This window comes from Pteronotus mesoamericanus, unplaced genomic scaffold (assembly GCF_021234165.1).
Source record: "Pteronotus mesoamericanus isolate MK-2021 breed Mesoamerican mustached bat unplaced genomic scaffold, CSHL_Meso_final contig_56, whole genome shotgun sequence".
NCBI lineage: Eukaryota > Metazoa > Chordata > Mammalia > Chiroptera > Mormoopidae > Pteronotus > Pteronotus mesoamericanus.
The window spans coordinates 20,719,745-20,745,433 of record NW_026555201.1 but is presented as its reverse complement, the minus strand read 5'-3'; the positions used below and the strand labels follow the sequence as shown (position 1 = coordinate 20,745,433).

At 33.3% G+C, this 25,689-nt stretch overlaps 1 protein-coding gene and 1 pseudogene across 4 annotated transcripts in view; both read left to right on the top strand.

Annotated features, from left to right (window-relative positions):
• The window catches only part of PPFIA2 (PTPRF interacting protein alpha 2), a 446,295-nt gene that overhangs the window by 326,666 nt on the left and 93,940 nt on the right, over positions 1–25,689 (top strand). For all 4 annotated transcript variants that reach the window (XM_054580164.1, XM_054580163.1, XM_054580167.1 and 1 more), the window contains 6 exons: positions 7,311–7,532; positions 15,746–15,892; positions 16,907–17,041; positions 22,579–22,662; positions 22,930–23,061; positions 24,610–24,672. In XM_054580164.1, coding sequence (XP_054436139.1) covers positions 7,311–7,532; positions 15,746–15,892; positions 16,907–17,041; positions 22,579–22,662; positions 22,930–23,061; positions 24,610–24,672 — 783 coding nt within the window. The remainder of the gene's footprint in view (positions 1–7,310; positions 7,533–15,745; positions 15,893–16,906; positions 17,042–22,578; positions 22,663–22,929; positions 23,062–24,609; positions 24,673–25,689) is intronic.
• On the top strand, positions 761–1,451 carry LOC129075970 (epithelial-stromal interaction protein 1-like; annotated as a pseudogene).

Below are 25,689 nucleotides of genomic sequence, written 5' to 3'. Positions count from 1 at the left end.
CCCACCTCCCACAGTCCATCCTCACCCCCCTCTCCCCATTGTCTTTGTCTTTTGGTCCTTTATATATGTTCCTTGACTTGAGCCTTCTCCTTCTTTCCCCCATTTTGTTTTTGAAACATGAGAAAAAATCCTAAGTTCTCTTTTATATTTTTTATTAAAACAATTTTTCAGAAATTTTATGAAAGCCATACAGTTTACTTTGATAAATTAGACTTCATTAAAATTACAAATATTTGTATTTCAACCAGCACCATTGAGAAAGTGAAAAGATAATCCACAGGCTGGGAAGAACTATTTGCAAGTCGTGTATCTGATAAAGGGGACTCCTATCCAAAATATATACATAAGAAATTTTTATAACTAAATAATAAAAACATGAATAAGCCAATTAGTAAATGGGAAAAGAGTCTGAACAGATATTTTCTCAAAGGAGTTATAGAAATAACTTTTAGGCACATGGAAAAATGTTCAACATTATTAGTCATTAGCAGATGTAAATCAAAACCAGAGAGCCCTCAACCGTCTCACAGCAGTAGCAGCTCAGGTCCCAAGGGCTCTGAACCATGGACCCTTGCAGCACGGTGGTGGGCTCTGGGCTTGGCACCTCCTTTTGCCTCCCACCAGGCCCTGGACCCCAGTGGACACACCAGGACCACACTGGCTGCATAGCCCCAAGCTGGGTTTCGAGGTGACTTCTGAGATCCCTTCACTGGAGAGCCCCAAGAATATAGGCCAGAGACTCACAGGCACATAAACCTTGATAGCACCAAATGAAAACTAAATAAATTAGATAAAAAGATTGCTGAGAAAGAGCTTGAGAACCTGGAGAAGTGAAAGGAACAAGGCAGAGTAAAGCCAATTAACCTGGTGCCAAGGCAGCTAGGTGGAAGCCAACCAGAGACTGAAGTCAGGCAGCAACAATCATTCTACCTGATGAAATCTACATACAGCAAAAGCTCAGAAGAGAAGAAGCTGAGAGAATCAAGAAGCTGAAGAAGCTGAAATCCAAAAACTGAAGACAACTCAGAGAGAGAAGAGCAAAAAACAAGGAAAAAAAGACTTCAAGAAAACCTCAGAAGGGAAGCATTTAGAGGGCATCAAAAATACAGTACCACCAGGTTTTTGAGCGGACGGGAGACAGAGTTGCCTAACAGAAGTATACTGGTCACACTGCTCTTGGAGACATACAGTCTTCAGCTTGGGCCAGAAGCCAACCTTATAAGAATTCTCTGTAAAGGAAGAAAAAAAGGAAGAAAATAAAAAATTGCAAAAGATAAAGGAGGAACTACATCAGAAGAATGAATTACTGGAATTTAAGCAATAGCAACAAGAGAAAGAACCAGTACCCACCAGGCTGAGAACAGGAGGGTAAATAAGGCTTTTCTGGACAACTCCAAGGGAAAAGTCAACCACATGGCCTCGAGCTCTTTGGAAGCTACTGGAATATGTAACAGCTGGGATATATGGGAATTATTTACTTACATCTGCCTTTGTCAACTTGCCTTGGAAAAACCTCATGAGATGCTTTTTTTCTAAATGTGATTTTGTTCATTGACACTGCTTTTACCTTGACTTCAACTGCCCACCCACACAGCTGAGCAGACAAGGATGACAGGTTTTTTCTTGTCTTTATTTATGTGAGTTTACAGGAGCTGATTACTAAACTCACATTTAATCTCTACTGCCAGTAAAATGTTACAATATTTTTCTAATTGGTTTTGCTGTTTTTTAAAAGATTTTATTTTATTTATATATTTTTAAAGAGAAGGGAAGAGAAGGAGAAAGAGAGAAAGAGAAACATCATTGTGTGATTGCCTCTCATGCACCCCCGCTCTGGGGACTGGGCCAACAACCCAAGCATTTGCTCTGACTGGGAATCGATCTGGTAGCTCTTTGCTTTGCAGTCCGGCACTCAATCCACTGAGCCACACCAGCCAGGGCTAATTGGTTTTTCCTTTTATTGGAAGTATAATTATAGCAATTTTATTAATAATAAAATGAGGGAATCATTTGAAGGTTTCAGGTTAGTGAGAGATGTGGGTACTAAATGCTTGTCTCTCTAAGCAGCTAATTCTGAGATCAAGTTTGGGGAAGCTTTGGCATCTTTTTATAGTTTAATTCCTACTTTTTTAATCCAGTGTACAGATGTACACAAATGAAAACAGTAAATCTTTTATACAACTTAAAAGAAATGTAGAAATAAACTTTTAGCTAACTTTGGAAAAAAACTGTAGGGAAAATACCATTTTATAGCCACAAGAATGGGTATAAAAAGAAAGATAATACTAAGTTTTGGTGAGTATGTGAAAAATTGGAACTCTTATCATTGCAGGCTGGAGTGTGCATTTGTACAACCACTTTGGAGAACACCTCTTCAAAATGATAAATTTAGAAATACCATATAATCCAGCAATTCTGCTCCTAGGAATCTACCCAAGAGAATGGAAAACACATGCACACAAAAACAAATGGAAATGTTCATAGCAGCATAATTCATGGTAGCCAAAATATGGGAACAATCTAAATATCCATTACCTGATCAATATGTAGATAACATGTAGTATATCCACATGATGCAATTCTATTATGCAATAAAGGAAACAGATTAAGATGCAACAACATGAATGAATCCCAAAAAGCATTATGTTCAATGAATAAAGTAATTCACAAAAGACTACATATCCTATGATTCCATTTAATTGAAAAGTACCAAATAGGAAAACCAATAATCATAAAAAGTAGATTACTGGTGCTTGGGGGTGGAGGACAGCTATAAGTGAATGCTATTCAGTACAATGTTTCTATTGCAATGATGAAAATGTTCTTAAATTAGATTATCTTGATAGTTGCACAACTCTAACTACACTAACATACCATTGACGTTTATACTTCAAATGGGTGAATTTTATGGTATATAAATTACATTTCAGTAAAGCTATTTTAAATAAGCAGTGGGTTTTCCTCTAATTCAGTCATTTGTCATTTAGGCTACAGTGTCACCATTTATTTTAAAGTTAATTCTACATAACAATGATCTGGAATGGAAGTTATATGTTCTTTTTCTAAAATAAATATCAGTTTTTATACGGCCTTCCTAGTCTAAAATTATGAAAACATATTAAGCTCACCATAAAATGTATTTAAGGTTATTTGAATAGATGAAATATTACACAATTTTATTTTTTTCTTTGTAGTTTTATTTTATTTTTTTATTGTTCAAATACATTTGTCTCCATTTTCCCACCACCATTTCCCCCTGCTCTCCTTCCCCCTCCAAGACCTCCCCACTTTGGCTTTGTCCATGGACCCTTTATACATGTTCCCTTGTATACTTGACCCTTCCCTTCCTTTTCCCCATCCCTGCTTCCCTCTTGATTCTGTTGGTTTCTTTTTTCTTTCAATGTTGCTCGTTATATTTTCCTTGCTTGTTTGTTTTGTTGATTAAGTTCCACTTAATAGGTGAGATCATATGGTATTTGTCTTTCATAATTTTAAACATAAAATATTCATAAACACTTCAGAAAAACACCTGAGTCTGAAAATTTCCTGTAGAGTCCCAAATCCCAAAGTAATATAAAAACTATGCAATAAACATCTCTTCGTTAAAGAAATTAGGAGGTTAACATTTTAAGAGTGTTTTATTTTAGTTGCCTAATTACTGTTTATGTTTAGTTAAAATTTTTCTTACTTTGAGCCCATTAAAAATATACAATTTTTAGACACGATTTTAATGGACCTCAGGTGCACAGTATTGGAATAATCATTTTTCTAATTAGAAGAGTAACATCATTCACTTGCACTGAGCAAATGTTTGTTGAATGAATACGTATACATATGTATGTATACGTATTCAAACACACACTACATTCTTGGTACTTGTCTATAGTACACAGCATGTATAACTTTTAACATCTTGATTTATATGTTCTCATTAAATGCAACATGGTAACAGGTAGATGAACTAAACTGGGAATTCAAAGTTCTGCATTTTAATTTAGATCAGCTCTGTGTGATTACTTGAGTCTCAATTTCTCCAAAGTTTTCTAGGGCACTAAAGTCCTAAATGTAATTTTTCAATTGTATAAAACGTTTCTAAAGTAAAAAATTTGATTTTTAGTAATTTTTGTAGTTTTAAAAAATTGCCTTTTAATATTCACTAGCAAGTTCTCAATGTAAGGAGGAAGTTCTAGTATAGCTTACGCTTGCCTAGTTACTTGTAAATAGTGTACAGAGTTAGAACATATTTGCTATTATGATGAAAACCTGTAATATTATACCTTAGTTATCCCAAATTTGAGCATAACTGACTGTAAACTGTCCCTTGCCTTCTTTCCTAAACCAATTCTCAATTGCTGCTTTATGATTAGGAACTGGATTTTCTCAATTCAGTGTGCAGTTGTGACCTGAATAAAGGTCACTATCAATGTTTTTGAGTTTTGTGTCCATGAGAGCTGTCTAACAAGTTTGTTTTTCATTAGCCTCACAATAATGCCATGCTGCATTGTACATGGTATTGCGTGCCCCAATGGAGGGGCATAACTTTGGAAAGACAGTTCTCTTCCCTTATGCTACAAATAATGCCTGAGGACATTCTCAGTTGTCATCCCTCAGGTACCAACAATCTCAGCAGAGAGAGTAGACACATTGAAGGAGGATCTATTCTCCTCTACTACAGCGTCTTCTCTAACATTCCTATGTATTTGTAATATCTCTAACTGTTTTTTTTTTTAGAAAATTAGAGGTTCGGTACCTGCAACGCAGAAGTTCAGTTATATGTTTAAAGCATTACGTCCTTAGATCTGATTGGCATCTTTAGATACTATCCTAAGTCTAACTCCATCTTTTCCTGCCCATCTTTCTCACTGCTTTTATGATACTTTCTGCTCTCCCCCTTCCTTCCTGTAGTCAACAGCTCTAACATTTTTAATTAATTTTTTTATTTTGAGATAATGTAGATTCACACGTGGTTGGAAGAAATAATATAGAGACATCCTGTGTGCCCTTTACTCATTACTAAAAATCATGAGCTATATAAAATTGCACAATAAAAACATAGGGCTTATGGAGGAAAAGGGGTTTGCAGCACACACCAAAGATTTTATCAGTGACATAAAAAAGAGGTATAAAACTAGGTATAGCCATTGTGGAAAATGGTATGGAATTTCCTTAAAACACTAAAAATGGAGCTGCCTTTTGACCCAGTGATTTTACTGCTGGGATTATACCCTACAAATCCCAAGTCACCATTTCAAAAGAACCTATGCACCCCAATGTTCATAGCTGCTCTATTTATAATAGCCAAGTGCTGGAAACAGCCTAAGTGCTATCAGTAAATGAGTGGGTCAAAAAACTGTGGTACGTTTACACAAGGGAATACTACATATCAGAAAGAAAGAGGGAACCCCTACCTTTTGCAACAGCATGGAAAGAATTGGAGAATATTACGTTAGGTGAAATAAGACAGTTGGTGAAAGACAAATACCGTATGATCTCACCTATAAGAAGAATCTAATGAACAAAATAAACCAACAAACAAAATAAGAACCACAGGCACGGAAACATGGACAGACTGACAGTGACCAGAGGGGTGGGTTGTGGGGGATAATGGTGGAAATAAAGGAAAGGGATTAGACAACGAACATGTATGAATGACCCGCAGACATGGACAACAGAGTGGGAATCGAGTGTTAGGAGTGGGCAGGGGGATAGGGGGAGGGAAAAGGGGGAAAAATTAGGATAACTGTAATAGAATAACAAAAATGATTTAATAAAAATAGAAGAAAAAAGAAAGAAGCCAGGCCTAAAGGAAAAAAAATAACCTGGAAAATTGTTATGCAAAAAGATATGGCTGCTTTAGGAAATATTCATATTGATGCTGGCTACAAAGAGGGAAAATAAAAACACAGAATGTCCAGTTAACTTGAATTTCATATGATTAATTAATAATTTCTTGTATAAATATATTCCAAATATCAAATATTTCATGGGACACACATTAAAATGTTATTTGTCCCTTAAAAAAGATATAAAACCAGTAAAAATGGTAGCACAGTTTAAAACATGTTACAAAATCAAGAATAGCATAAATATTATGATAAATATAACTCTACCTTGAAAATGACCTGAAGTTTGCTTATGGGTTGGGTGTCAGAAAGGTCATAGCTGTGAGTTATTGTGAGGTGGTGGAAGGAGGGGTACCTGAAATCAGAAAGCTGTAACACAGATGTGGCTTGTCTGACACAAAGCACATGATGAACTGAGGTCAATGTTAGATGTTTGAGGAATGTGCATGTATGCATTTTGTGTATTCCTGCATGGCTTGGTTCAGGTGGGTGCAGTTTTCTGTATTTAGCCAGTGATTTTCAGAAATGAAATAGCACATAAGAAAACACAAAATGTATGTATGTTCAAATTGTTTCTTAATATGTCTTTTGTGTTGGAACAAATTCATATTTTCCAGACGAACATTATAATGGAAGTGATTGTACTTTTTTGCTTTTTCTCATTTCATTATTTCAATGTGGTTGTGCTCTTTTTCTCGTAGCACTTTCTTCTCTTCAATTGTTGCAGTGTCTTTACCACAAAACTCCTTCAATACAGCTGGGCAGCTGGCCATGCTTTTGAAGGCATGGGTCACCCTGGCTTCCAGGCAGCCCCTTCAGAAAAGGGAAAAGTCAGTCTCAAAGTACTTAGTAATTATTTTCAGCCTTCTTTCCATGGGTTGTATGCACTCGTGACTTTTATGTTGCTAGCAATATAGAGATCAAAACTTTTCTATGCTATGTCTTTGTTCCAGCTAGGTCACATTCAGAGTGGGAACAAAAAAAAAATGGTTCATCAGTTCTTTATCTGAATGTCATTGAAAATAAGACTTGCAGATTCACACAGGATCTTGAGTAAAAACAGAAAATATTATAGTTTCTGTGCTCTCACTATTATTTAATAATAAAACTTTGTTACAGAAATGTAGTATTATTTATAATAAATTTTATATATAATTGATGACATAATAGCTGCCACTTACTAAATGTTTAGGATATACCAGTGTTTCATGTGAAGCCATATATAATAAATGCATACCTTTCAGATCAAATGCCTCTGTTAACCTGTTTGAAGATTACAGATCTACCTTTCTATTCTAATTTCAATTAAGAGTTTTTCTCAGAAATGTTTAACTCTTAAATTAACTCTGTCTTAAAGTTCTTCTTTCTCAGTGTGAAAGCAGTATCAGATTCATTTCTTCAAATCTGTAAACTTTAAATTAAAGATGAAGAAAATCCTGAGCCTCATTTCTTTTTATTTTCCTGCAGCGTTTATCCAATGGATCTATAGACTCAACTGATGAAACCAGTCAAATAGTCGAACTACAAGAATTGCTTGAAAAGCAAAACTATGAAATGGCCCAAATGAAAGAACGGTTAGCAGCCCTTTCTTCCCGAGTGGGAGAGGTAGAACAAGAAGCAGAGACAGCAAGAAAGGATCTCATTAAAACAGAAGAAATGAACACTAAATATCAAAGGGACATTAGGGAGGTAAGTGATTCATGACACTTTCAGTCTTCCTGAATGCCCTCTGAGATGCTTTGTCGATCATTTCCCCAAGTGACAATACTCTTTACATCTCAAAAGATCATCATTTGGGATGCATTATGTTAATTAGGAGACGTGTTCCCTAACTCAAAAATTGTTTACTTCAAATATATACAGAAATAAATTTTGATATCATCTCAGATGTAATAAAGAGTGTCTACAGTTTTTAAAGACTTTTTAAATATTTTTGAGCTGTTCATTTTAAACAACCCTAGATGTATGTATCATGAATTGTTATGCTCTTAGATATGGGACTACTCAAAGACATTATTTAAAATTTTCCCTTTTCATTTTGGGTTTGTGTCTATGAATGTGAATGTATAGGTTTGAATGTGGGAACCTCCCTCTTTTTACATATTCTGTTCTTGCTAGACTTAACATCATGTTATATATTTAAAAAAGAAAGTACTGGAAAGTTACTGCAAAAGATACAATGAGATCTTTTATTAGTAACATTGTCAAATCATTTTACCAGCAAAGGTAAAAAGTTTAGATTTTTTTCACTGTATTCAATTAAAAACAAAATTGTATTTATGAAAATTTTATTTTGTGATTTACTATTTTTATTTGTATATATTTCTTTAAATTATATATTTTTTTCTCTTTATGTCTTTTGTATATAATTAGCTAGTTGTTATTGGAGTTGACCCTATTCTATATACTCAGTTCTATTTTCTCTTGAGCCCACTTTATCATACATTTTCTTCATTGTCCCATCAAAACTGTTCTTATCCAAGTTGTCATTGAATTCCATGTTGCTGAATCTAGGGATTCCTTCTCTGTTCTTCCAGGCACTTGACCAGTTATCACTCCCTGGAGCACTTTTTCACTCAGCTGTGAGCACACTCTCACTCCTGATTTTCCTCCCGTTTACTTACTACTCCCTTTTCAGTCTTCTTTGCTGGATCAACTTCCTCCCCAGTCTTGGAATGCCTTCCTTTCTCAATCTACCTGTACTCCCTGAGTAAGTTCGTGCAGTCTCAGGGCTCCCAAAACCACCCATTGACTTATGCCTCCCAATTTAAATCTCTAGCTTGTCCTTCTCTCCTAATTTTCAGATGCCTGTATCTAAATATCCAATGGGTATCTCAAAATCAGATTCCTCAAAATTGTTTTCCTGATGTTCCCTCAGGAAGCTAGAATGACTTGTAGTTTTACACATCTCAAGTGATGGCAACCCCATTATTGTTGTTCAAACAAAAGGCCTTGGAGCCATCCTTGATACCTCTCACTCATGCACTGCATTTGATTCAGTGGTAAATCCTACTTACTTCCAACCTCAATATATCTCCATAATATGAATTCTTCTCACACCTTCCATGGCTCTCCCTTATTCCACAGAACCATGGTCTTTCAAAGGATTATTATAGTAGTTTCAAATCAACACGGTGGCCTGAGTAATCTGCTGAAATTTGTCAACCCAACTCACTTTTATGCTTAAAAGTCTTCAATGACTACCAATCCTACTTACATTAAAACTGAAGTCCTTGCAGTGTCCTTATAAGCCATGTGCTATCTCCACTACCATCCTACTGAATTTTTGGAACTCACTTCGTAGTCTTTCATTTTATTCTACTCTGTTCGATTAAGGTGGCCTCTTAAACGAGCCACGCCTATTCTATTACATTTTCTTTTTCCTCTGCCTTTTGCTCAAGTGTTTTCTTAGTGAAGTGTTTCCTGATTACCCTTTTTACACACACACTCTCTCTCTCTCTCTCTCTCTCCCTCTTTTATTTTTTAATCTCACAGAACTTACTCCACCTGAAACAATACCTTTTTTATTGACTTACTTGTTTATCATATGCCTCCCTTTCCAAATGAACATAAAAATTCATAAAGGCTAGAACTTGTTGTCTTGTTTAGTTTACTGATCCTTTTGAATCACCTACATAACTTTTGAGCATATGATAGATGCTTAAAAAATCTTTTCTGAGGAAATAAATATTTACAGATGTTTGATATAAACATCAAAAGGCATGGATAAGATTAGAATATGTCCTAAGACAATGTCTATTCTGTCAGAAAAAGATATGTGACTCATGAAGGGGTAGATTGCTCTGCCGCTGCACTGATAAGGAGAGTGTGCTCTCTACACCTTTATATCATTTACCAGTTTATAGATATGTCCTTGTCTCAATTCTTCCTCACAGCCCAAATTCAGAATTTGTAAAGCACATACATTTAACCTATCTTCTATATCGCCACTAAGGAATACCAAGATTTCTGGCTAGTAAACCACCAAGGCCATTTCTTGAGCTTTTGCTCATTCTGTGTTTCTTTATCTTCTTAGTCCTAGAGATTTAGCTTTTTTCCTTTCATTTAACACTCATCTATTTTACTCGTGCTTATTTAATCCAGTGTCAAAGGTGGAGCCCAGTGTCTCCAGCTCCCCTTTCTTACTGCTGATGTAAAAATGATTATTTGATTCTAATGATCTTTGCATGTAGGTGACAAAAAATGTAATCATCTGATACCAAGTGTTCCTTTTTTGGGAATCCCTTCTTATAGCAGAAGATGTCCAGCTTTCACATGGATTCTTTAAAAATATAACTATTCTGATCAACAGTATAAATTCTATGTAGTTGTATGTTAGAAGAGTTTCATGAGAAAAGAATACTTATCATCATTCACCTTTGAAAGGAGGTTTCAAACACCAGTACTTTCAGATCCAGGCAGGCAGTAGAAATAGATAAAGTGCCAGGTGCAGGATAGTAGAAAGTGATTGAGTCAATTAAACCTGGGCAAACAGCTGATACTCTGCCTGCCGTTCTGGTTGCTTCACGTATGTGTTTGTGTGTGTATTAAGGACACTATGAAGGTCAAATAAAATATTTTCAAAAAGCTTCAGGTCACAGGCCACAAGATCCTGGTTTGATGTTAAGAATTTCTTGAATACCATGAAAATTATTCTAGGTATATTATACCTAATTTCTCTAATTCCTTGCAGCTGTTCCATAGAGACAGTACTTGCCATGATCCCCATTTTTCTCAGGTGAAGAATCTAAGGATTAATGAAGTAAAATGACCTGTCGATGGCCTATGCACAGCCCTTCCCACAACCTCAGGCCCCAGTACTAGAAAGATACAAGATAGGCCTGACTTGGAAACCAGTACTTTTCCCACATTGAGCAGCTTCCCAAATCAGTGAGGTACAGTCATTATTTCAGTGATAAAAACTGCTGTAACAGAAGTAGCTGCAATATAACCAATCTTTTCATCACTTTTCCCAGTAAGCAAGAGGTATAAAAAAAAATCACAGACTTAAAAAAGGTATCATTTACTCACATTCAAAGCCCTAAACTTAGCTTTTGTGTAATGTATTCTTGGACTGTGGTCACACAAAATCTGCTAGATTGCAAGTATTGTAGTAGAAAAAAAAGTAAGGTGATTTTTCTTGCTACCTTTGTAGCAAGAAAATATATGATTTATATATTAAATGAGCAATAAATATTTATTGAATTAATTAAGAAAAATTATAGAATAGGAAAAACTAACCATACTACTAAAAACTGATATGTATTGAGCTTTATATGTGAGAACAGTCTAGTATAACTAAAATAAGTTATATAAGTATGTTTCATTAAGGGTTTCAAAGTATTGTTTTAAAATTATTCTTTGTCAAGAAACAAATCTATCCAAAATTTATTTTCATATGAAGTTTTGTTTTAGTTGCTCCATAAATTGGTTGTGACCTATGAGAGTAAGTGGGCTGAGTTAAGTCTAGACACAATACACATACTAGAAGATAGAGACAAGCTCAGTCCTTAGTGTTGGGGAGGCATTTTTAAGAGCAGCTATTGGATATATTCAGGTGTTTGATCCAAAAATACAGTCTGAGAGTTCAACTAAAACCTATTTTTCATGCAATATTTGAACAGAATATGTTCAGAACAAATCCAGAAATCTACTAACATGCAAAAATGGAGGGAAGGTATTTGTTAAGGCCTTAGTTTTATAAAGTAAAAAGAAAAAACAAGAACAAAAAAAGTAAACATAGACAATTTCATAACAGAAGTTTAGCTCTCCACTTTTTAATCAAGAAGGCTACTAATAAGGTATTGGATATAATATCTTATTAAATATGTAGATATACAAGGAATTAGAATTTTCTGTGAAGTATTTAATTTTGTTTTATGAATAAAATCAGTTTATCTTTCCAATTTCCTATTAAAAGCTTTTCAAAAGATTGTTAAGTGATTAAATGAATTTGTCTTTTCTATTATTGAAACATAGAGTTATATTCTTCACTATACCAGATTTATAGTTATATTTATTTGGTATAATAAAATTCAGCTTCTATATAAATGTCAGGTCAAGAGATAATTGAATCTTTCCTCTGCTTTCCCCCTTTTTTAGACAGCAATTTTCAGGGACAAAAAAACATCCTTTTTTAGAAATTCCAAGTGACACACAGGGAAAAGATATTTCTTAAACTTGTAAATTCAAAATTTATTTTTGTCAACACAGCCTGTAGTTAAAAATTGAATCTCCCGCATGAATCACTGAATCAAAAATGCAATACCAAAGTCACCTACAATGACCCCTGTATTTAATGTATGGCATGGAGTCATATCAACTAATTGTAGTCATAATATTAATTAATAATAAAAAGTAGATATTATTTATTGAATGAGTTTTGTGTGAGACACAATGCAAAGCACTTAAACACTAGAACAAACATACCACAACAATGTTATGTGGTATCAATATACCATCCAAAAAAAAAGGAGGGTGGGGAGGTTAAACAACATTGCGACATGTACATGATAACAGAGATAATATAAATGAAAAACTAGATTTCGAGCAAGTGTATACTACTACAGGATTCATGTTCTGAAGAAACATATGTATGCCTTTTACTGAATTTATTGCTATTATAATTCAGTAAGAATCATATATGCAAGCTGGATTCAGAATTTTCTCTTTGAGCTAAGAAATTAACAAAATATGCCTTTGCTGGATAGCTCAACTGCTTAGAGCATTGTCCCGATATGCCAAGGTTGCGGGTTCGATCCCCAGTCAGGGCACATAGAAGAATCAGCCAATGAGTGCATAAATAAGTAGAACAACAAGTCGTTGTTTCTCTCTCCCTTCTTCTCTCTCTCTAAAAATAAGTAAATTTTTCAAGATTCTTTTAATTAACAAAATATTTCCAGTGTTCTGTATGAAAAAGAAATTAACAGAATGCAATCTTAACAACTGTATGCACTCTGAAGAGATCCTCTAAGATAAATACCCTACCATTATTATACTAAAATACATATATAAAGTAGAAAGGAAAAAATGTAAAATAAAAGCTTTTTAAATAGAAACTGTTGTTTGGGATGGTTAAAATCTAGCATTGTGTACCTAATGTCAAAAATAAATTAATCTGAATATTTTCTTGCCAAATGTATCAATTAATTGGATTCTATACATTTGAACTTAATAATAAAGTAACTAAGCAAGTATTCTCTAATTAGGCCTTGAAGGTCAGCATGATCAAGCTAGACAAAGAAGGCAACAGAAATGCATTCCTGGTAGAAATGAAATCACAGAGTATATTAGTTTATTGGGGCTGCCGTAACTAATAATTACCATAAACTGGGTGGCTTAAAACAATAGTAATTTATCCCCTTATAGTTTGGAGGCAATAAGTTCAAAATCAAGATGTCAGTGGGGCTGTATTTCCTCTGAAAGCTGCAGCAAAGAATCTTTATTTGCCACTTCTGGTGGTTACTACTGGGATTCCCTAGTATTCTTAGCTCACAACAATATAACTCTTATCTGTCTCCTTCCCATTGCCTTTTTCTCTGTATGTCTCTGTGTCCACAGATCTCCTCCTCCTTGTAAGAATACCAGTCATTGGATTTAAGGCCCACACTAATCCTGTATGACTTCATCTTAACTTGATTACTTCTGCAGAAACTTATTTGCAAATGAGGTCAAATTTGTAGGTCCTGGATAGATATGAACTTGGGAGGAGAGGACACAATTCATCCCATTACAGAGAGATAAAGAAGTATCAGGTTATAAAGCTACTTCTTTTCTAGGCTTTGTAGAGCAGATTTTATATTAAAAAATGTAGGGGAACACATTAAGCCAAGATGCAATATGATCAGATTGATATTTAGAATGATCTTTTGGTCATTAAGGTAGAGTATCAGTAAGCAGGAAAAAAGACCAAGAGGAAAATGACAACTTAAACTGTTAAAGTGAGAGGTAGGGTGAAGAAATTTTCAAGAATGACCCTAAACTTCTGTGGAGAGTAGTGTCATTCCATAGTCAAGTGATACAAGAAGAAGAGCTGATTTGAGAATAGGCAGGATGACTAAGGTACAACATGTTGAGTTTCAAGGTAAATATATTACTTTCATTCAATGTTGTTATGATATATTCATAATTTTTTGTCAAATAATATTCAGAAAGTACAAAACAAAAACACACAAACACATGCATACACATATATACACACACATAATAACCCCACCTGCCTCCATCTTACTTTCCTGAGAGTCTTAATTTCACCTTTTTAGCCATTACTTATTGTATTTTCTCTATTACTTAAGCTTAATCTATGTATTTGTATTATCTTATATGAGAATTTTAGCTCTCATATTCTCTCTGTTACTTTTTCTTCCCATCCTTTCACTATAATTATCTCAAAAATCACATTAATTCTTACCATTAGTATGATTATGCAAATAATTTCCACAGCTGATCCAAGTAGGAGTTCCCTATGATAGTATTCCCTTTTACTGTACAGCTTTCTGTATTTCCAGTATTTTACTAATTACATGACATATTAACTTGCTTATTTATCTTTAAAACTCTGGGAAAATTCACCAACTCCAATGGTTTGGCAAAATTCCATAATTTCAAATTATGGTCAATGGTCAAACAGATAATTTGTCATTCTTATTTTTATTTTCTCCAAATCATCCCTTTTCCTCTGCTTTCCATCTCTGCTCTACACCAGACTCTTTGTAAGCCTGTTTTCATTGTTACGGCATTTACCTCTGTACTGTCACCTTGAAATCCCAGGAGAAAAGAGTAATCAAGTTCCCTAAAGAAGAAAAAGCATAAAACTCAGAGCACAGATAATTTTATTAAACTTTGAGTAAAGCTGGCCTGTTCTAAACTAATTTCCACATGGTGGTGATGGAGATCAGGAAGTTGAAGGACTATCCGTTTCGGAGCTTCTATTTCTTTTGGAATATTGGAAGAAAATTTGTCTTTGCTTGGGTGTGACAAGATTGGCTCTGGATCCTGGAAGAGAGTAGCAAAGAGATTAGGAATGAGTGATCAGAGAATCTGGATAGTAATATGTGGAAACATCCCCCAATTTCAGGCTCTTTATGCAAAGTAGCTCCCCACATTGTCAGGCAACCACACCAAGCCCATGAAGCTCACTTCTGCAGCTGACTTTTGCCCACATCATCTCAAAAGGTAGGTTATCTACCTACTAATAAATTCCAATGTAATCTTTTAGGAAGGTAAAATCACCTCCAAATTATTTATGTATGAGATGGTTTGAAATATTATTAATGCAATGGTTTTACTGCATTTTCACCAACACAAGTTTTTTGCTAGTTTTGTGTTCATTAAGTTGTTTAAATTTTTTTATTTGGAATATATGTAACAGGGGAAATGATTTTGTTTCAAAGTCAAATGATCGATTCATCTGTGCATAAGATTCAAATTTACCTTTCTTGCCTCCTCTTTTAACAATTGAGTTAAAATTGACTCATATATGAAGATGAGAATCCTTGTTTGAAGATTACTTTGCAATTTTTTACTGTAGCCACCATTTCACCAATTTTATGGTGTGTAACTCTTCCCAAAATTGTACTTACCTCTATTATATAATGAACTATTTTATCTGCCAAATCTTTTCTAAGAATGCCAATTCTATAGTAGGCAGTTTCTAAATATACTCCATCGCATTCTCAGAGAAAGGTAGTTTTTGGTTAATCCAAGGTGTAAGAAGAATTCTGACAGAAGAATTGGGAAAATTCACATAAAATCTAACATTCCTTTCATGAAAAGAAATAAATTAATATATACTTCAAGAAAGCAATGTTTTTTTACATCTTACTATTTTATTTAAAAAACAAGATAATACATTAAAGTATCTGAGAATCTGAGTTGAAATTTTTTTATTATTTTAATTGTAGGCCATGGCACAGAAGGAAGATATGGAAGAAAGAATCACAACTCTTGAGAAGCGTTACCTCAGTGCTCAGAGAGAATCTACCTCCATACACGACATGAATGATAAACTAGAAAATGAGTTAGCAAATAAAGAGGCCATCCTACGGCAGGTTCAGTATCTCTATGTTGGTTTTGTTCAGGTCCTTGTGAGTGTTCTCTCCATCCTCCCAAAACGTGGAGTGAATAAAATATGTTATTTCTTGGCAATCAAGCATCCTTTAAATCTTAGAATGGGGTGAACTGAACAGATATGCTTTTCAGTATTTAACTTAGAAATTTGTCTTAATAATAATGAAAACAATGACTAATATTTATTTTGGATCTAGACACAAACCAGAAACTGCGGTGCACAGTTTACATATATATTACTTGATTTCAATCCAACCACCATCTGTGAAGTAAGCACCTTTATTATACTGAGGAGAGTAAGGTTCAGAGACATGAACACTTTCCCAGGGTCACAACTCTGGTAGTGGCCAGAGTCTAGAATAGAAGCCTAAGTCTATTCCACTCTGGAGCAGGAGTGGGCAAACTATGGCCCATGAGTCAAAACTATGGCTCTGTTTTGTAAATAAAGTTTTATTGAAACATAGTCATAGCCATTTATTGAATCATTGTTTTGACTGCTTTTGTGCTACAGCAGTAAAACCAAATTGTTAGAACAGGAACTATGATACACAAAGTCTAAAATATTTATTTGGCCCTTCACAGAAAAAGTTTGCCAACCTCATCTCTAAAGCCTGACCTCTTAACCATTGTGATACATTATCTCTCCCTCTCTAGCTAATAGTATGATTTTCAATATTTTGCTATCATGGTACATCTGAAGTGTTAGTACTACGTTGTATTCCATTTGTCCAAGTACATAGTCACTATTAACTAATTTTCTTTCTGCTGCCAGTTGGTAAGAGCTTTTCTGTTTTATAATGCACTGAAATTTATTAAGGAATATGGATAAATAAAATATAAAAACATGAGGATAATAATCTTTTTGCACAGTAGGCATGGTAGTAATAGCTGGTTTTAAGTCTAGGATAATGGCTGGAGTCCAAAGCCCATACTGACTGCTGTTTGCTCTCCTAATTGTGACCCTTTTTGTGTCTCTTTTTCCATCCCTATTTCAGATGGAAGAGAAGAACAGACAGTTACAAGAGCGTCTTGAGCTTGCGGAGCAAAAGTTGCAGCAGACTATGAGAAAAGCTGAGACCTTACCTGAAGTAGAGGCTGAACTGGCTCAGAGAATTGCAGCCCTGACAAAGGTATTGCAATAAAACAATTGGTCAACCTAGATGTACTTACAGAAATGACTAGTAATCAAAATGGACTCTATAAAGATTTTCTTTAGACTCTAGGAAAATTGTTTATTTAATCTTTATTACATTGGTTTCTTATTTAGGTGAATTTTTCATATTATACATGTCTTATTTTTGGTGACATGAACGATACACATATGACTTGATGATTCCTTTGCCTGTCTAAACATTAACAAAAACAAAATTTCATGTCTTTTTAGTCCTTTTACTAATTTTTCCATGGTAGTATTAACACATAAGAATAATCACAATATAAACACAAGATGATATTTAATATGAAGCATAGCAATCTAATAGGCTTAACATAAATTGGTATTAGCAATATATGAAATATCATAAGCAGTTGATTCCTTTCTGACTATAGTATGAAATAAATTTCTTAGAAGTTGGAAGTTAGATTTGTAGAAGTCTAAAGTCTACAGTCATTAAAAAGTCAGAAAGTGATTTTTAGTAGATGCAATGTCTTCTGAACCAATTTAAACCCAGAGTCTGAAGAACGTTCAGTAGTATCTGCCATGTTAGAGCCATTAGATCCTGCAATTATATGCATATTTTAGACTTTGCAACCATTACTATGCTTTTAAAAAAAACTGTTCTTGCCTTTAACACTCAAATAGAAATGTCATTGCTTCAAAGTGTATATGCATGTCACTAGTATAACAGTCTAGATTTTGTTACTGAAAACATGTTTGACTTTTAATATTAATTCAAAATGTGCATATATATTAGATGTTCAAACATCATTACTATGTGCTAAATTTTCCACTCCACTGCAGTAAGTGGTTAAGGTAAATATGTGAACTGCAAGTTACAAGTTTGGACAATGTAAAAGTAGGCACACATATTTGCATTCCTGAAAAAGTAATTAATTAAGGAGGAAGAGTAGACTGATGCCTATTAGTTAAAATAGGGGAGTTAATTGGGTAGTGAAAAGGCAAGCATTTGGCAATGTATTTCAGGATTAGAAAATATTGGAAGAGTTGGTTATCTATAGAGTATAGGAGTAACTAGCTGAATTAAACATTAGCCTGATTAGGGTACTGTTACAATCTGGACCCTTCTGCAGTCACAGATCATGCCATAAACCCCATTGGCAATTCCAGAAATGTGTAATTCCTAAGTTAAAAATAAATGTATCATTTTAGCTCCAACCAGCGTGGCTCAGGTGGTTGGGTGTCATTCCCCAAAGAGAAAAACCAGTTCGATTCCTAATCACAGCACAGACCTGGATTTCAGGTTTGATCCCTGGTCAGGACACATCTGAGAAGCAACAGATCAATATTTCTCTCCCTCTCTCTCTCCCGCCCTTTCCCTCTCTCTAAAAATAAATGAAGTCTTTAAAAAATTATCATTCTTTTTGAGAAACATTTTCTAAAGTATACAAAAATGTGCACATATATAGTAGTATTCTATTTTTTCTTGTGAAAATATTTTAAACTACTATAATACAGATTAAGAATCTTTTTATCTGAGGAATGTGAAAAACTTTATTATAAAGAGTTATTTTATTGAATTGAATTATTTTAGGGGGAGTTAGGTGGCTAAATAATAAAAATAACTTTTGTAAAATTTTAGTGTAAAATAATCATCAGTATTATCCTGAGTGAAATACAGGAAAGTTTAGAATCTCTTCCAAAACCACAACTTAAATTTCCACAAGTATTTGTCCCAAATTAACCTCTGATAGATGGAGTAGATCATTTAAATCGTAATACTTTACTTATGAGGATTTAAGTTAATTATCATGAGAATTCTTAATTTAGAATATTTTTTAAAAAACTTGATAGCTGTCTCACCTTTTTTGCATTTTGTTTTATCCTCTTAGGCTCTTGTTTTGATACTATATTCACTTGCACACCCAAAATAATTTCCTCAGTTTACTCCTGCCTAATAGTATATTGCTGAAATTGCATTTCATCTGGACCCTTTTGATTTCTTCACTTTTCAGTAGAGTTTTAGTCTCCTTTAAAAACGTTAAAAATGCTAGAACTTACTCTGCTTCTCATTCTTACCAGTTTCTCTTCTGACTGATTCTGTGTCAATAATAATATTTCAGATACAGTTTTTAAATGATTGCTATATTTAATTCATGGTACATGGTCCTCTAGTGCTTAGATGTCAGAACACTCTGCTTGTAACATTTTTATAATGTTTGAAGACAGCTCTTTCATTTGTTCTCCCAATTTTATGGCTATAATAATCTTATTTTTTTTCTTAACCCCGGTTCTCAAGGTCCTTAGGAAACAGCTCCAGAATCTGCTTTATTTATTTATTTTTTTAAATTTCAATTCATTTTCAGTATTTTATTATTGATCATCATTGTCTTTTTCTACTTCTTAATATTTTTGACTATTCACAAAATTAAAGAGATTTCTGCCTATTTTTAACCAAGGCTCCTCTCTCCTATATTTTGAATGGTATTTTTAACAATCCCGAAGACATTTTATTTGGCATATGTGTGTACATACATACACACACACACACACACACACATAATTTTTATTATCACACCTGCCTATTTTTTTCTTTTCTTTGTCTCTCCTCTCTTTAGTTTCTTCTCCCTTTTGCAATACATTCACACTCTTCCCAAAAGTATTTCTGCCTATGTACTTTTTTCTAAAACTGTAGTTCATTTAGAATTTTTCTGTGTTACATTGAAGAGCGAGCACAAGATAAACCCTATGCACCATCAGGTAGTATAAAAAAAGTAGCAAATTGTGCTTCTGTGACCTTTTGCTTATATCAATTGCTTGAACTGCATTCTTTACAAGGATAAAGTGAACATAAATCAGTAGTGGTTGAAAGTGGATCCTAGTGTTTTTAGAAATTATGTCTGAATCTATTCTTTGGTTGATAAGACTATCTTTTTTTCTTTGTGTGTGTGTGTGTGTGCACATGTATGTGTGTGCATGTGTGTAGATAGGTAAGTAAACCTCATTTAAGATTTTTAGAAAGTCAAAAGTATACTATAGATAAAACTAAAAATGTAGCTTTTGCTAAAATATATATATATATACACAATTAATGAAGGTTCTGGGCTCTCAATCTTATGACATTTTATATTTACTTCTTTAATCAAAATGCATATTCCCTTAGCAAAGACATTTAATACCTTAAATTCCACAAGGTATTTTATTCATTTTTAGTACCAATAAAAAGATCAGCAATAACATAGTAATTTAAACATGACAGAATTCTTGTTCATTCTCTGAAGTGAATTTCCACAATATTTTGGTGTCTTTTTCTGTAGCTAAGATGGAAGCAGGTAGAAGTTTTAAGTACCTTGAAAGACCTACTGGACTTTACTTGTGTTTTTGGAGATAATGTTTTAGAAATTGAAGTAGTTATGTCTTGACTATCTTGAATTAGTCACCTGAATAATTTTCATACCACTGTGTTAAATTATACTTTGGGGAGATTACAGATAAATTTATGAATTTAGATTATGTAATTTCAACAACATTTTGACCCACTTACTGTATTCTTAATTTAATTCTAAGTTTTAAGTGTTATTATAAAACCATTTTATGGCATTTGGGAATGATAGCAGCTTTCCATGTTTCTTATGCTTGGAAATGTGAGGAGATAATTTGACTACTATTATCTCTTTACTTTCCCCCATTTATGAAATAATATCAGAAGGAAAATTAAAAACTATAAATGTTGAACTATAACTTGCATTAGCACACCAGTCAAATGTTAAGTGGTATTTCATAGATTAAAATGAAATTTCTTGCATAAAATAGTAAAATGTATGTGAACAAATACATGAATAGGTTACCATTTCTTTTCAGGTACTACATGACATATTTAAATATAGTCCTATATTTGCATAGAGTAAGTTTCACTGTTTTAGCATATACTTACAAACATAAAATGTAATAGAATATGCTCTGGAGTTAAATTTTGTTGTCCTGAACTGGGTTACTTTTGATGTTATAATTACTTGTAATTATGATGAGAATGTTGATGTAACTTTACGTGTAACCTGTGTATAACATACTAATACAGTTCAGCTATCAGCAATGTCGTGTGTGTTAAACAGTCTGCATCTGTGGTAACCTGACAGTCATCTCTAAGACATGAAACTAATCTTGGCACTGGAGAAACTTGAGCTCACTAAGGCAAGATGCTGCCTGTACACTTGAGGACACTATTTCATTTCCATAACAACAAATCAATGCAGAAACAAGTTTGGAGTGGTCACTGGTGTCCTTCAGGAGGGTTCACAAATAATGTTTCTTGCCCAGTATTGTCACCTCGAGAATTTGAGGACTTTTAATAATATTCATTTAAAACTTCAAATTAAAACCATATCTGAGAACAGGTGCTAAGGACCTAGAGCCATAATGTGTATTCAGAGACAAGAAGTCACTTTGTGTTTGCTGCTGTTGCTGAGGAAACTAAATCCTGCTTGAATTAGAGGATGCTACTAATAATTAACCCTGCGGCTTAGCTTTTTCTCTGATTCCTACAGAGTTGAGTTCATAATAAATTTTTAGTCCAAATTTATTTCACCTGAGTCATTGCCTTAGTATATTCCTCAACACTGTTTCCATTATTTTTAAGTGATACGATAAACAAACAAATCAAAATATAAAACTTTTAAGTCTATCAGAGACATATTCTAGTGTTTGGTTTCTCATAATTCCAATTATTACATGACTCTTTCAGAGTTGCTGTAATTAATTCTGTAGTAGTCTTTCATTGCCAGCCATCACTAACCTTTCATACCTTAGGTCGGTAGCTTTTTATTTGAACATATCATTGTTTTTCTATTATAACCATCAACTGCATCATGTTCACCAGATATCGGTGTAATTTTTTCCACATAAAATTTTGTCTATTAAAGTATTAACTTTGCTGTCACACTTTTCTTTTAAGCATTCTGTGCTGTGTTCTGTTCAGCGTCAGTGTCTTTAGTTCTGATTTTTCAATTTTGTCCCTCTCCTTTTCCTTGACTTGTTAGTCTGATCCAACCTCTTCTACCTCATCTGATGATTATCAATATGTTATGGAAGCTAAACTACAAGAAATGATCTCCATACGTAGGAAGGTAGTCCTACTGGACTTTACTTTCTATTGCTAAATAGAATCCATCTAAGTTTTTCTTTTCTTTTATAAAAATTATGTTACTTTTATTTATTGATAATCGACCATCTGTGCAGTTCAGTGCTTCAGGAGCTTAAGATTGGACAATGGCAGGTTTGTTTTCAAACCATGCACAGTCTGCATGTTACATTTGGCTGATTTCATTGCTCATAAATAACTCCAATGTTTTGCTGATGCTTGGATGTAACAGGCCTTTGTAGCTGACACATTTCAAGCAATGCTGTTCAGCTGCCTGTTTAAACAAAGTTTCTTTTTTGAAAACTACATTTGCAGTTGGTAGTAGCTTGCTTTACATTTTATTTCAATTTATTTGGAGGAAAAGTGTCAATCAAATCTTACATGTCAGGTACATTCTTCATATTTCTTAACAGGCTGAAGAGAGACATGGAAATATTGAAGAACGTATGAGACATCTAGAAGGTCAACTTGAAGAGAAAAATCAAGAACTTCAAAGAGTACGTATATTAAAAACCACCTCAATTATCTGTTTACAGATTTATATAATATATACAAAAAATGAACATCTTTCTTGATTATGGGTTCTATTTTTAAAGTGTTATGAATATGCCCTGTGCACTGTAAAGAAAAAATTCTCTTAACAATTTACTCAAGATAAACATAAACTTAAATTCAATTTTAAAACTAGAAAAAATATTTTTAAAAACCCAAATATTTTTTAAATTATTTTGTCACATTTATTTCTTTATTTTCTTGAATTTAAGGCTAGGCAAAGAGAGAAAATGAATGAGGAGCACAACAAAAGATTATCCGACACTGTGGACAGACTTCTGACTGAATCCAATGAACGCTTACAGCTACATTTAAAGGAAAGAATGGCTGCTCTAGAAGAGAAGGTAAAATGACAGAGGGTAGAGGCACGTAAACATTTAGCCACATTCTCATCACATTTGTTTTATACCTGCTGTAATCATTGTATTGGTCAAAGGATTCATTGACTTTCCTTAATAAAAAAAAGTGACTGATATTCCTAGATGTAAATGAACAGTTTCTATACAACTGTGTAAGATCATTTTTTTAATAAATACTCTTCATAGTATATAAATCTTGTATATTAAGATGATCATACAAGACAAATGCATTAAAATATGTGATACTTTTGTAATAATAATATTTCATTTATGTTTTGCCTGGCATTAAAAAAAGACAAGTGATAAGACAAAAATAAATATGTTGAGTTGTACATGGAGGCTTGTTTTGAACTATTCAAATGTTTTAAGTAACTGAATCTGTTACTGGTCTAAAAGCTAAAATGTGATTGGGTTTATATCACCAGTAATGTCAATTCTACTATAGAATTTAGGCATACAATATTTTTAGCTGTATTGTTTTTTAAAAAGTATTTCTCTACAGCCTGCAATTTCATTCATAATTATATATGTCTCTTGATAGTTGGCAGCTACCAAACCAGCAAGTTCTGTGAGTGGGTTGCCAATTCCAGTGTATAAAGGAAATGAGAGGCTAAAACTTAGGTGCACAAATTATTTTGGAAATTTAGATTGAATGCCAGTCGCTGCTTAAGTTAGACAATTTCCCCTGCCCCGTCCAATAAACCAACATAGGAAAAAATGTGTGAATAAAATGTTAAAGTATTTTGATTAACTTGCCCATTAGGAAGTCATAGGCATGACTTCCCACTCAACTCCAAATGCATGGCCACTATGCCAATTACTGTACTCTTAGTTTCATTATACTCTGTAAACTTGAAAACAATGCATTGTTTTAAAATTATCCTTTGTAGTTTAAAATTATCCTATAAGAAAATGATAAAGCTTTTACAACAATAATACTTTTATGGCAAGGATTTTTAAAAATATCCATGCTGCAACTTATTTTCCCATTTCATGAAGTGTAACATTAGTTTTTTTAAATAACTAAAATTTTATTTTTATTTCTCTAAAAATTAACTATCATAGAAATTGCTAATTTTGTATTTGAAATAGAATCCAGAAATTAAACTTTTAAAAAATATGGTCTTACCATTTCTTCTTGTTTTGGATAATAGTAATAAGTTCATCTGAATTCTTTATCAATAACACCTCTGACTTATATTAAGCTTGTAACTCACTCTTTCTTATTTGAAAGTAACAGAATTATTTCAAATTTTTAGGCTGAGAGGAAGCAAATAGAAATATAAAAATAATATTGAGTAATTTTTGTCAATTCACGTGTTACAAAATAACATCATATTTAAATTATGTATTTCTCAAAATGTTAAAGTGTCATGTTTTTAGATTCCATTAAAACTTGGTTTCTACAGAAACCAATAAATAGATGCATCAAGAAGAAGTGAATGAAGATCTAGAGTGATAAAATAACAATGTCCACATTTCATTATTTTCTGTTTAATTTAGTAATTATTTCTGTTTGTTCCTCTTCTGTAGAATGTTTTAATTCAAGAATCAGAAACTTTCAGAAAAAATCTGGAAGAATCTTTACATGATAAGGTATTTGAAAACTCACATTTTGCCCTTTTTTCTATTTTACACTGGTGAATGTTTTGTAAAATAAATTTGATAAGAAATAATTTCAAGATGTTTTCTTTTTAAAACAATTTTCATTTTTATATTATACATACAAAATTGTACATATAAAGGGAAAGCTGGATGAATTTTTACAAATCAAACACATGAAAATCAACACTCTGGAAGCCCCACTCTCGTTAACATATGCACTGCTCTTATACCCAAGTGTAATCTCTGTCTTGACTTCTTACAGTAGAGAAATGATTTTGACTCATTTGTGCTTCATATAAATGAAACTAAAAAATGTGTGCACTAATTTGTGTAGTTTGAGATATCATTTCAGCAAAATGTATTAAATACCAATTATGCAAAAAATTGTGTTGTTATCTATTTTCAAACATAACCCTACTTCCAAAGTAGCTGAAAAAACTAATCAAAGAGAAAAAAAACCCCACATGGTTGACAAAGTAATGAGGTGCAGGTTAGCAGATGCCAAGTGTCAGATGAGTGACATAGACAATAAGAACTTCAGGTAGGAAAGGTCACAATATGTTGCAGCTATACAGAAGTCTTCAGGGTGCCATGGCAAGACTGGACTAAAACTTTAAAAAAAGGTAGGACTGTGTTGCAGGCCTTTCAAATACAGTGCATATAGCATGATTGCAGGTGCTTGGCGGGGGAGGGTGTGAGAACTGAGTTTAAATTTGATATCCTAAATATTAATAAGAATAATTGTTCATCTGGAATCAGTTACTCCTCTTGGAAAATATGTGGTAGGGGAGTCAAATCAAGATCAGATTATGAAATGTTAAGAGTTGTGATTGTTAATATATTTTTGTCTTCCTTTCTTAGCTTGTAAAGTGTTTGTTAGCAATTTTGTCCTTATTTCATTTTGTTTGGTATAGGCAAATAAAATCATTTAAAGCTACTAACTTATGATCTATAAATGTGTATTGAACAAATGATGGAAAAAATAGAAAGAGAGAAGAGAGAGAGAGG